The 13,011-nt window shown below is 48.1% G+C and overlaps 1 protein-coding gene across 1 annotated transcript in view; it reads right to left on the reverse strand.

Annotated features, from left to right (window-relative positions):
• Positions 1 to 13,011, reverse strand: part of LOC147725127 (C-type lectin domain family 2 member B-like) — a 280,165-nt gene that overhangs the window by 174,152 nt on the left and 93,002 nt on the right. The window contains exon 2 of the mRNA XM_086967112.1: positions 6,935 to 7,021. Coding sequence (XP_086823238.1) covers positions 6,935 to 7,021 — 87 coding nt within the window. The remainder of the gene's footprint in view (positions 1 to 6,934; positions 7,022 to 13,011) is intronic.

Raw genomic sequence — 13,011 nt, forward strand, 5'->3', positions numbered from 1 at the left:
AGATTGTATAGTGTACGCATATGACTCAGTGTGTAAAGGTACACTAACGTACAGAACACCCCTACATGCAAATTGACAAAATATCATACAAGTAGGTTGAAGAAGGTATTATATGTCTTTATCGAATGGAATCAGGTGACAAAAGGTGCCCAGTGTATTTAATACAGTACAAGGTATATAAGGACTCAGTATTAATTAGTCCCTGTCAGTAAATCAAGGAGCTGTGAGAGCCGAATATCTTTCACCAGAGCCCTGGTGATACCAAAGAGCAAAGAAACGGAGACCCACAGAGTTAGAGTCTTATCCTGTTCCACTCTATTATTTCATTGAGCCCCAGATGGTCAGCGAGTGTGACAGCACCTGACACCTCTGGCACTGGCTCTAAGTGTGTGTGAGTGACCGCACCTGACACATCTGGCACTATGTGTGTGGCACAGCACCAGACACCTCTGGCACTGGCTCTGTATGTGAGTGTGACAGCACCTGACACCGCTGTCACTGGCTCTATGTGTGCGTGTGTGTGTGTGTGTGTGTGTGCGTGTGTGTGTGTGTGTGTGTGTGTGTGTGTGCGTGACAGCACTTGACCCCTCTGGCTCTATGTGTGTGACAGCACCTGACACCTTTGGCACTGGCTCCATGTGCGTGTGTGTGTGACAGCACCGGACACCTCTGGCACTGGCTCTATGTGTGTGTGTGTGTGACAGCACCCGACACCTCTGGCACTGGCTCTGTGTGTGTGTGACAGCACTTGACCCCTCTGGCACTGGCTCTATGTGTGTGACAGCACCTGACACCTTTGGCACTGGCTCCATGTGTGTGTGTGTGACAGCACCTGACACCTCTGGCACTATGCGTGTGTGACAGCACCTGACACCTCCCGCACTGGCTCTATGTGTGTGTGTGACAGTACTGGACACCTCTGGCACAGGCTCAATATGAGTGACAGCACCGGACACCTCTGACACTGGCTCTATATGCGTGACAGCACCTGACACCTCTGGCACTGGCTCTATGTTTGTGTGTGGCAGCACCTGACACCTCTAGCACTGGTTATAGGTATATGTGTGACAGCACCTGACACCTCTAACACTGGCTTTACGTGTGTGAGAGCACCTGACACCTCTGGCACTGGCTCTGTGTGTGTGTGTGCGACAGCACCTGACATCTCTGGCACTGGCTCCATGTGTGTGTGACAGCACCTGACACCTCTGGCCTTGCTCCATGTGTGTGTGACAGCATCTGACACCTCTGGCACTGGCTCTGTGTGTGTGTGTGTGACAGCACCGGACACCTCTGGCACTGGCTCCATTTGTGTGTGTGTTGAATTGAATTGAAATGGTATTTATATAGCGCATGGCTACCCGAAGGCATCCCATCGCTTGTAGAGACCAGGGCAGACGAGTTTGCGGGATAAAGGGAAATAGCCACGTCTTGAGAGATCTGCGGAAGGAAAGGTGATCGGATTCGGCCCGAAGGAGGTGTGGAAGAGAGTTCCACAGTTTTGCGGCATTTAGAAAGAAAAGTCGGCCTCTGCTTCTGGCTTTTTTAATTTTAGGAATGGATGCCAGGATTAGTGATTTGGAAAGGAGGGTTCTATTAGGCTCATACCGCTGTATGATACTCTTGAGGATAGGAGGGCCTAGGTTATAAAAAGGGTTTGTGGGCAATGCATAGTGATTTAAAATTGATTCGCTCCTGGATAGGAAGCCAATGTAAATCCTTCAGAGCTGGTCTGGCTGATTGCATTTTAGGAACATTGTGCAGTAATCGGGCAGCCCGATTCTGGGTGGTTTGTAGCCTGGCAATGGTGGCCAACGGCGACCCCAGGTAAAGCGCATTGGCGTAGTCTAACCTGGGCAGGACAAGGGCCTGTACCATGATTTTCTTAGCCCCAAACCGAAGGATGGGAAGAATGCTCCAAACAGTTTGAAGAATGCCAAAACAAGTGGCGGCTGTCTTCCTAGCTTGAGGCTTGAAGGACATGTCCTGGTTCAGCCAGACACCCAGGCTTTTGAGCTGGGGTTTTGGCAAGGGGGCAGGACCTAAGATGGTAGGCCAGATTTCTTTCACATTGAGTGGCAAGCGATTTCCCAGGACCATGATTTCACTCTTGTCCCCGTTACGTTTCAAGAAGGAGTCCCTCATCCAGGAGGCTATCTCTTTGAGGCACTTGTAAGGACCAGGAGAGGTACTGCCTGTTTTGTTGAGTCCAATCACTAGTTGCGTATCGTCGGCATACGTAATGATATGGATTCCAAAAGGAAGAACTGCCTCAGCTAGGGTGCAAGTATAGGCGTTAAAAAGAGTAGGGCTCATGGAAGAGCCCTGTGGAACTCCGCAGCAGAGAGGGGTTTTCTTGAATATAGCTTTGTTGTGGAAGACTTGAAAGGACCTATTCTCAAGGAACGGCTGGAACCATGCCAGCGCAGATCCAGAGATGCCTAGATTGTGAAGCCTTTGAATTAGAATCTGATGGTTCACAGTATCGAAAGCTGCGCTGAGGTCGAGCAGCAAGATTACCTCTGTGCCGCCCGAGTCCACTACTTTCCTAGCTTCCTCTACAACCGAGATCAGGGCAGTTTCTGTTCCCTGAAGGGGCGAAAGCACGTCTGGGTTCGGCGGAGGAGATTATGGGTCTCTAAAAGGAGGAGAATGTCGCATTTACATGTTTTTCAGTGATTTTACTAATCTCAGGCAGAAGTGAGATTGGGCGATAGTTTCCTAAGACCAGCGGGTCAAGGGTAGGTTTCTTCAGCAAGGCCTTCACCATTGCTTCCTTCCATGCGGGAGGAACCACTCCTGAGGCAAGTGAGGAGGTAACTAAGTCTAGAATCACCGGTAGAACTACCCTAGCTACTTGCGTGAGTGCTCGCAAAGGAACGGGGTCTTTAGATGAGCCGCTTTTGACTTTGGCAAACAAGATTTCTAACTCTGGTAGTTCTAAGAGTGGAAGTGAATCAAGGAGCGGCTGAGTTCTGCCTGGAGAAGAGGGTACCAACACTTTATTTATGGGGGGGGGGAAAGAGGAGAAGATGGTGTCAATTGAGTGAGGAAGAAATCAGCAAGAGTGTCACACTGCGCTCCTGATGTATCCGGAGTGATGGGGTTGGGCGGGAGTTTTGAGAGGGTTTTTACAATATTGAAGATCTCATGCGGAGAGTTGGATGAAGCTAGAATTTTTTCTTCATAGAAAGTGGCCCTCGCGGATCCAATTTCCGCTTTGTAGATATTAATACATTTCCTATATTGTTCCTTTATTGCTGGGGAAAAGTCTTTCCTCCACACTCTCTCTAGTTTTTTACAATTCCGTTTATGCTCGTGGAGGGCAGCTGTGTACCAAGGTTTTTGGGGGTTTTTAATCTTGACTTATTTCCTTTTCGGGAATCAGGGTATCTACTGAATCTTTATGCCAAAGATTACAATTTCTGTTGGCTATGGCTACATCAGCTGAAGGTGTCGGTTTAGTAGTTTCCAGGGGCTTGGCCCATTGCTCCACGGGCAGTTTGGATCAGGGCCTGGATTTCAGGAAGAGGGGAGCTCTATGTGGCGTTTTTCCTGGCGGCGACCAAGTGAATGGTATCAAAAAATGGTCTGACCAAAGTGTAAGGATGGGTTTTCCAACGACCAGGGTGTCCAGATTGGAGAAAATTGCATCCAGTGAATGACCCTTCGTGTGGATAGGTTTATTAACCTTTTGTATCAGTTGATAGACCATAAGGTCTTTAGTAAGCTCAACTGCAGAAGTCTGTGTGGGGTCATCGAAATGGAGGTTGAAATCTCCCAATATGGAGAAGTTACCAGAGGAACAAATTAGATATGCAACCACCTCAGGAAAGGTTTTACAGAAATTCGCAGAGGGCTCTGGGGGTCTATATATCAGCAAGCCCGAAAAAGTCAGGACAGGGCTCTATTTAATAGAGAATGCAACATTCTCACAGTTGGAGGAAGGACTGCCCAGTAATCAGCAGAGGAGTCCATGTTTATAGATTATTGCAATTCCGCCGCCTTTCCCTACAGGGCGGTCTAATCTGGAGAAGGCATAGCCCAGGAACAACGCTTGAACGAGGTTGGGCTCAGAATTGGATGAGAGCCAATTTTCTCTAAGAAACATTACCTCAGGCACTGCATCCTGAAGCAGCATAGAGATTTTGGCGGCATGGCAAGGCAGGGATCTGAAGTTGATTAAAAACATCTTAAAAAACGTATCTGATTAGTATGGGGAGCGAATGCGTTATTACCAATCAAGGATCTGCAGTGTGGACAAAGAGGAGGGAGATTGTAAGGTGAGAAGACAAGTTTATAAGATTCGCTCACTGAGGGATCCAAGGCACGGAGAGCGTCTGAACTGTAGCAAATATGTTGGATCGCGCTAGGAGCAGGGTCTATGGCCCCTGGCCCCGGTCGGCCGCGGACGAGCACAGGCAGGCTTGCCTTAGGCGAGCCTTCGGCGCACCCGCGTTGCGCCCACTGCACGCGTCGAGATTGTCATGGCTATTTGAACACTCTCCTGGGTGGGGCTAACGAATAGAACGCTGACCCTCCCCCCCAAGATGTCTTCCACGCCGACTAGCGGTATAGCCCGGGTCTCCCTCCGCAACAAACGGGAACACCTGCAGGGAGCAGGGGTAGGCAAGAATACCAGCGGGACAGACGAGTGTGCAGATAAAATTAGGTATTTTAAACAACAGTTAAAATGCAGCAGGTACAAGACTGCTGTTTTTAAAAAAAACGGCAATTGTGCAAAATAAGCAAAGTGCAAAGTTGCAAGAGCGTTTCAAGCTGTGGCGCCCTCAGCGCGTGCCTCTGAATGTCAGAGCCGCGTCCAGGCCCACAGTCCTTTGTACACTCTCCAGGGTGGGGCTAACGAATAGAACGCTGACTCTCCCGCCAAGATGTCATCCACGTCGACTAGCGGTATAGCCCGGGTCTCCCTCCACAACAAACGGGAACACCCGCGGCGTACCAGGGAGCAGGGGCAGGCAAGAATAACAGCGGGACAGAAGGGGGAGTGTGCAGATCAAATTAGGTATTTTAAACAACAGTTACAATGTAGCAGGTACAAGACTCTTGTTTTTAAAAAAGACCAGTATTTGTGCAAAATAAGCAAAGAGCAAAGTTGCAAGAGCGTTTCAAGCTGTGGCGCCCTCAGCGCGTGCCTCTGAATGTCAGCACCTGTGTGTGTGATAGCACCTGACACCTCTGGTACTGGTTCTGGGTGTGTGTGTGTGTGTGTGTGTGTGAGACAGCACCTGACACCTCTGGCACTGGCTCTATGTATGTATGTGTGTGTGTGTGTGTGAGACAGCACCTGACACCTCTGGCACTGGCTCTATGTATGGGTGTGTGTGTGTGTGTGTGTAACAGCACCTGACAACTCTGGCACCTGCTCTATGTGTGTGTGTGTGACAGCACCTTTCAACTTTGTAATGGCTCTGTATGTGAGTGTAACTGCATCTGACACCACTGTCACTCGCTCTATGTGTGTGTGTGTGTGTGTGTGTGCGTGACACAGCACTTGACACCTCTGACACTGGCTCTATATGTGTGTGCGTGTGTCTTTGTGTACGTGTGACAGCCCTTGACATGTTTGGCACTGGCTCTATATGTGTGACAGCACCTGAAACCTCTGCACTGGCCCTTTGTGTGTGTCTCAGCACCTGACACCTTTGCCACTGGCTCTATGTATGTATGTGTGTGTGTGTGTGTGTGTGTGTGTGTGTGTGTGTGTGTGTGTGACAGCACCTAACACCTCTGGCACTGGCTCTGTGTGTGTGTGTGTGTGTGGGTGACAGCACCTGACACCTCTGGCACTGGCTCTATGTGTGTGTGTGTGTGTGTGTGTGTGATAGCACCTAACACCTCAGGCACTGGCTCTATGTGTCTGTGTGACAGCACCCGACACCTCTGGTACTGGTTCTAGGTCTATGTGTGACAGCACCTGACACCTCTGGCACTGGTTCTAGGTATATGTGTGACAGCACCGGACACCTCTGGCACTAGTTCTAGGTGAGTATGACAGCATCTGACACCTCTAGCACTGGCTCTACGTGTGTGTGTGTGACAGCATCTGACACCTCTGGAACTGGCTCTATGTGTGTGTGTGACAGCACCTGACACCACTGGCACTGGCTCTACGTGTGTGTATGTGTGTGTGTGTGTGTGTGTGTGTGCGTGTGTGTGTGTGTGTGAGACAGCACCTGCACCTCTGACACCGGCTCTATGTGTGTGTGTGACAGCACCTGAAACCTCAAGCACTGACTCTACGTGTGTGTGTGTGTGTGTGTGTGTGTGTGTGTGTGTGTGTTGGTGTGTGTGTGTGTGTGTGTGACAGCACCTGACACCTCTGGCACTGGCTCTATGTGTGAGACAACACCTGACACCTCTAGCACTGACTATGTGTGTGTGCGTGTGACAGCACCTCACACCTCTGGCACTGGTTCTAGGTGTGTGTGTGACAGCACCTGACACCTCTAGCACTGGCTCTACATGTGTGTGTGTGACAGCATCTGACACCTCTGGAACAGGCTCTATGTGTGTGTGTGTGTGGGACAGCAACTGACACCTCTAGCACTGGTTTTACATGTGTGTGACAGCACCTGACACCCCTGGAACCGGCTCTAAGTGTGTGGGTGTATGTGTGTGTGGGTGTGTGTGACAGCACCTGACACCTCTGGAACGTGCTATATGTGTGTATGTGACAGCATCTGACACCTCTAGCACTGGCTCTACGTGTGTGTGTGTGACAGCACCTAACACCCCTGGCACTGACTGTGTGCGTGACAGCACCTGACACCTCTAGCACTGGCTCTATGTGTGACAGCACCTGACACCTCTGGCGCTGGTTCCAGGTGTGTGTGACAGCACCCAAGACCTCTGACACTGACTCTAAGAGCAATCTCTTAAGTCATGCACTTTGGCAGAGTAGGAGACTTACCAGTCAGTACCGCCAAGGCAAACACCAGCAGCAGTGAAAGTGCACAGACAGCACAGAGCACGAGCAGCACCCAGGAAGATAACGTCACTGTAAGAAGGGAGATAAAACAAGAGGTTAAAAAATGTCTGCTGACAAGATGAAGTGAGAAAAACTCTACTGGATTGGTGGGTGATGGACCTGTACAGACCGGGGCAGCTAGCGGGTCAGCTGGGTATTCCTTACTAGCAAAGCTTGGGAGAAATCCTTCCTAAGAAGTGGACCTACATAGTGTCTGAAGTCATATGTTAAATTTAGAACCCTGCAGGTTTCTAGGCATTCAAGAGATGGGCTTTCAGTACCATATGACTCCGGGAACAGGACTCTACTGGACAGGGCTCAGTCAGAATTTAGAGCTTCTTTTCCTTATTCAGAGAACCTGGAACCTCTATTATCTGACATCACACACATAAAGCTCCTTAGGCTTATTGGCTCTAGTAAGATGGATCCAGACACAGGGTTTTGTGCGTAAAGCAAAGTTGTGGGCTTTAACAATGTAGGAATCATTAAAGGAAATAACCACCCTTTCTGCTATAGAGGCCTAAAAAATGAACTCTTTTTTTAAAATGAACTTTTACTAAATTTAAAATCTAGGTTCAAAGTGAGATGTATTCTCACTTCTCTGGTAAAACACGTGCTGGGGTGATATTAATGCACCATTAATACCAACAAGAGAGAAAGGGCATGAGTCGGCACTCCTGTACCCCTGTCAATTCATAAACAACAGAGGAGTGACTAAGTGAAAAGCTAATTAAACAAAATGTGCTCAAAAGAATTTATATTGTGGTGTCTATTTTTGTGTCTCTATACTGTACATATAAATGTGTGCACAAAACGTCATACACACACCCACATGCAAAAGCATGAAGTACTTTATCTCTATCTCCCCTTAAGGAACCAAAACCCCCTTTGAGGAGGACACCTCCCAAGGGAACTAATATCCCAAGTATTTCGCAGGAGGGAAGGAAAAATCTCTCTTTTTTTATGAAGGACCCTCACTCACCACTAGTTGGTGACATGCTTCATCATTGGGTCCCCGCTGGGGTGGCCGAATATCCCCCCAGCGTGCTACAACGCCCGATTACAGCGGAGCGGGATGTGGTGAGTGCAACAGTGCCCAAATTAGAATGTGATTATAACTATGTGTGTAGAATTTTAAAAATGCGAGATTGTTTTTAATCCAATGCAGGTTGGCCATTATTAAAGACTTTTGTAAAGGCTACAAAGTGGTAGGACTACCAAGGTTCTGTGCTAGGGAACCGGAGTCCTTTAAATATAAAAAATGTCAACATGTTTCTGCTGGTTTTAATGCAATTTGCTCAGCATTTGTCAGGACCTATCAGAAAAGTCCTCCGGTGGTGTACGCGCGCTAAGGCGCACCCTCCCGTGAGGCTCTACGTGTGAAAAAATATCTTATTTGATGGTTTCACGGTCGGTAACCGTGTTTATTCACTGCAATTTGCAGGAATATACAAAAAACCTGTGGAGAGAAAGAGAACAAACGATAACACACATTGACATACAATTACAAGAAGTAAGGTCAAATTTGTTATTTGTTAGTGCATGGCTATAAAATGTACACAGTATCAGGAGATATCGAAATTAATGCTCCCTTTACAAAGACTGACAGAGGGGGGCCATCCAGCTAGTATAGGGTGCTTCCCATGATTATTGGGTACAACACCATAGGCAGAGTTAGAAATCTGACCATCATGGAGAAATTTACCTCAAGCGCTACTATTCAAGCTACTTCTCATCAATTAGGTATGGTTAAATGCAGCATTATTTACTTAGCTCGTCATTGTCATTAAAATAGAATAAACAGAATATTTGTAGATTTTCGTCGAGCATGGTAGTATGCCTGAATCAGACATTGGGAGAACCAGGATAAACCCCGTTAACATGGAAGTTAGTGGCAATGTCGCAATGATCACAAATAGCAACATAACTCACTTAACGGGTGAAATAGACTCGCCCCTTCGGTGAGGACAGCGCGAGTTCACTTCATGCGGTGTCTCTCTGAAGAGGAAAAAAGGGGATTCAATGAGCCCTTGGATAGTAAGTGAGTGCCCGTACTGTTGGTGGCTAGTTTAATGGATAAAAGACTTACTTAAGCACTCGCGACTCCCCGCGGTGTACCTGCTCTCTCGGTTGCTGTCTCCCGGAAATGAAGGAATTGGGCAGGGAGAGCCATTATATTTTATTTTACAGTGACACGCCGGGGCCGGTCAGGTGGATGACGTAACGCTACGTAACTGCCGCCTGGTCGGATGCCTTAAAGTGACAGTTACTAAAAAAGGGGCCCACGGTGTGGGTTCGGTTCCCGGTATAACCGGAATGGTGATATCTTACCAGAATTTTTTTTTGTAATGCTAGTCCATAGGCACATAATAAAATGTGCGAAAGGCATTATATTTTATTTATCAGTGATACGCCGGGGCCGGTCACGTGGATGACATAACGCTACGTAACTGCCGCCTGGACGGATGCCTTAAAGTGACAGTTACTAAAAAAGGGCCCAAGGTGTGAGTTCGGTTCCCGGTGTAACCGGAATGGTGATATCTTATCAGAATTTCTTTTTGTAATGCTAGTCCATAGGCACATAATAAAACGTGCGAATGAATTTAGAAAGCCCACATTCCTTATTACAGCCAAATGGTCATTATACGTGAGACATCGGAAAAACACCCACAAGTGATCGGTGACTGTTATAGTTCAAGTTCAAGTTCAGGAATTTGTATAGCGCACTACTCACCCACAGGGTCTCAAGGTGCTTGGGGGAGGGGGTGCATTATTTATCGAATAGCCAGGTTTTAAGATCCTTTCTGAAGGAAATGTGGTTCTGTGTAAGGCGGAGGTGAGTGGGGAGAGAATTCCAGGTCTTGGCCGCCAAGTAGGAGAAGGCTCTTTCTCCCATGGTGGATCTGTGGATGCGCGGAACTGCGGCGAGGGCTTGATTGGAGGATCTTAGTTGATGGGTGGGTGTGTAGAAGGACAGTTGTGTGTTGAGGCATTCGGGTCCTAGTTTGTAGAGGGCCTTGTGTGCGTGGCTGAGGAGATGGAACGTTATTCTCTTGTTGACGGGAAGCCAGTGGAGGTCTTTCAGGTGACCGGTAATGTGAGCTTGGCGAGGGATGTCCAATATGAGTCTGGCTGATGCGTTTTGGATGCGTTGGAGTTTTTTCTGTAATTTGGCTGTGGTTCCGGCGTAGAGGGTGTTTCCATAGTCCAGTCAGCTAGTGACCAGTGCGTGGGTGACAGTCTTTCTTGTTTCGGTGGGGATCCAACAAAAGATTTTTTTGAGCATACGAAGTACGTTGAAGCAAGAGGATGAGACGGCGTTGACTTGTCTGGTCATCGAAAGGGAGGAGTCTAGGATGAAGCCTAGGTTACGTGTGTGGTCTGTGGGTATGGGTGCCGTGCCCAGGGCCGATGGCCACCATGAGTCGTCCCAGGCAGAGGGGGTTGGTCCTAGGATGGGGACTTCCGTTTTGTCTGCGTTAAGTTTTAGGCGGCTGTATTTCATCCATTCGGCTACTTCTTTCATGCCTTCATGAAGATTGGTTTTGGCGGTGTTAGGGTCTTTGGTGAGGGAAAGGATCAGCTGGGTGTTGTCAGTGTAAGAGATGATGTTAAGGTTGTGTTGTCGCGCGATGGATGCAATGGGACTCATGTAAACGTTGAAGAGGGTGGGACTGAGTGATGATCCTTGTGGTACTCCGCAGATGACTTCGGTGGCCTCTGATTTGAATGGGGGGAGTCGGACTCTCTGGGTTCTCCCGGCGAGGAAAGAGATGATCCAGTCCAAGGCTTTTCCTTGTATGCCGATGTTGCTGAGGCGTTGTATGAGGGTGCTATGACAGAGTGTGTCGAAGGCGGCGGAGAGGTCGAGTAGGATGAGGGCAACTGTTTCTCCGTTGTCCAGTAGCGTTCGGATGTCGTCTGTCGCTGCAATGAGGGCAGTTTCGGTGCTGTGTTTGGCTCGGAAGCCAGACTGTGAGGTGTAGAGGGAGTTGGTGGATTCAAGGAAGGCGGCGAGCTGGCTATTGACGGCTTTCTCAATGACTTTGGCAGGGAATGGGAGGAGGGAGATGGGGTGGTAGTTCTTAAGTTCAGAGGGGTCTGCTGTGGGTTTCTTCAGGAGGGCGCTGAGTTCGGCATGTTTCCAGCTGTCTGGGAAGGTAGCGGAGTTGAAGGAGCAGTTGATGACATCACGGAGATGGGGTGCGATGATGGAGTCTGCTTTGTTGAAGATGTGGTGGGGACAGGGGTCGGTTGGCGAACCTGAATAGATGGAGTTCATTAGGCGGATGGTGTCTTCAGTGGTGATTGGGTTCCAGGCGCTAAGGTTGTTAGAGGGCGGTTTAGGTTCGGAGGTGGGTGGAGAGGACTGTTCTTTGGAAATGTTCTCAAAGCTGTTACGTATGTCGGCGATTTTGTTGTAGAAGAAAAAGGATAACGAATCGCAGAGGTCTTGGGAGGGAGTAATGTCGTTTGAGGCTGCGGTGGGGTTGGTAAATTCTTTGACGATGTTGAACAGTTCCTTGCTGTTATGGGCGTTGTTGTCGAGTCGATCCTTGAATGCTGATTTCTTGGTGGATCGGATCAATTGGTGGTGTTTGCGGGTGGCTGTCTTGAAGGTGGTCAAGAGTGAGGGACCTCTTATAGTGGGCCAATGAAAAATATAACCCATGCGTGTGGAAGTAAAATGAATTTACTTACAGTGAACCCGGCCGGGCACACTATCATAGACACCTTGGTAGTTGTAGTCTATCTGTCTCTGACGGACGGTGCCCTCACCGCGCAAAATAACCAGAGATTCTCTAGGCGCGTTGTCCACTAGTTCGATCGCTGTCTTCCGGAGACAGATAGACTACAACTACCAAGGTGTCTATAACAGTGTGCCCGGCCGGGTACACTGTAAGTAAATTCATTTTACTTCCACACGCATGGGTTATATTTTTCATTGGCCCACTATAAGACGTCCCTCACTCCCAGTCCTGATGAGACCCTTATTCTAAGGGTCGAAACGCCGTCGACGTACTTGGAGGCGAAAAAGACTCACACAGTGCCTATGATTGTATAGCAGCTGTTCCACAATTGATTTAAATAATTGCTCTGAGTCATGTCTCCTTCTTGTAAATAGCCACCACTGTAACCTGTATAGTTCACCTAACTGTACACACGTTGTTTTTTTGGTTACTTCACAAATCACTGGGGACACATTGCACTTTGTATATTGTATTATATGTCGTAGTCAAAACTATTTCAATTATTTTTGTCATTTGAAACATAAAAAAATAGTTTGAAACTGAGGTAATTGTGTCTCTCTCTCCTTGTTGCCACCCTTTCTCTAATACTTGGATTGGTATTAAGTCCCCATTTATCCAATTTTCATGAAGTGATATGCCACAGGAACTATTGTTTTTCTGGATAAACGCATTACCCTGGTTCCTCTGTGAGTAGGGTCTCCCTTCTTTTTTTTCGCTGTTAAGAAGTGAGCAACAGCAGGAAACCTGGTTATCAGAGCATGTTGCAATGCGTAAACCTTGGTGTATTACGCTAGGCAATGGTGGAACAAAATACAGAAGCTCGCAAAGTCTGTATTCCTAACTTAGCACTGGATTGTCATCTTAACACACTGCCCCATGGTATGTCATCATTCAATCCGGTTTTGTTGGTGCCGAGCCGATAAACCCAGCGTTGTTCCTTCTCAACAACGTGGCTTCCAAACCGGTTTCCAGATGCTCCCATACCGTCCACTGCAGGTCATTCGGTGTGTGGTTCAGTTGTGAAAATTGTGCTGTCAACTTGGTTGTTGCTCTTTTACAACGTGTGTGTTGGACTTGGCCTTTTTCACTGAAATGTTTTGCTTTTTTTGCTCCCCTAATTCCAGATGTCCCCCTTTGTACTGTAATTGTGTAGGCCCTGTGAGGTTAAAATGCCCTGGGTTATATTAAAACCCATGCTAGATGCAGGTGCTTGACTTCCCCCAACATGGCTGCCACTGACCCCTGCTACTGCAGCGTGGTCTGTATAGG

Source organism: Lissotriton vulgaris, chromosome 4_1 (genome assembly GCF_964263255.1).
Source record: "Lissotriton vulgaris chromosome 4_1, aLisVul1.2, whole genome shotgun sequence".
In the NCBI taxonomy this organism is placed as follows: Eukaryota; Metazoa; Chordata; class Amphibia; order Caudata; family Salamandridae; genus Lissotriton; species Lissotriton vulgaris.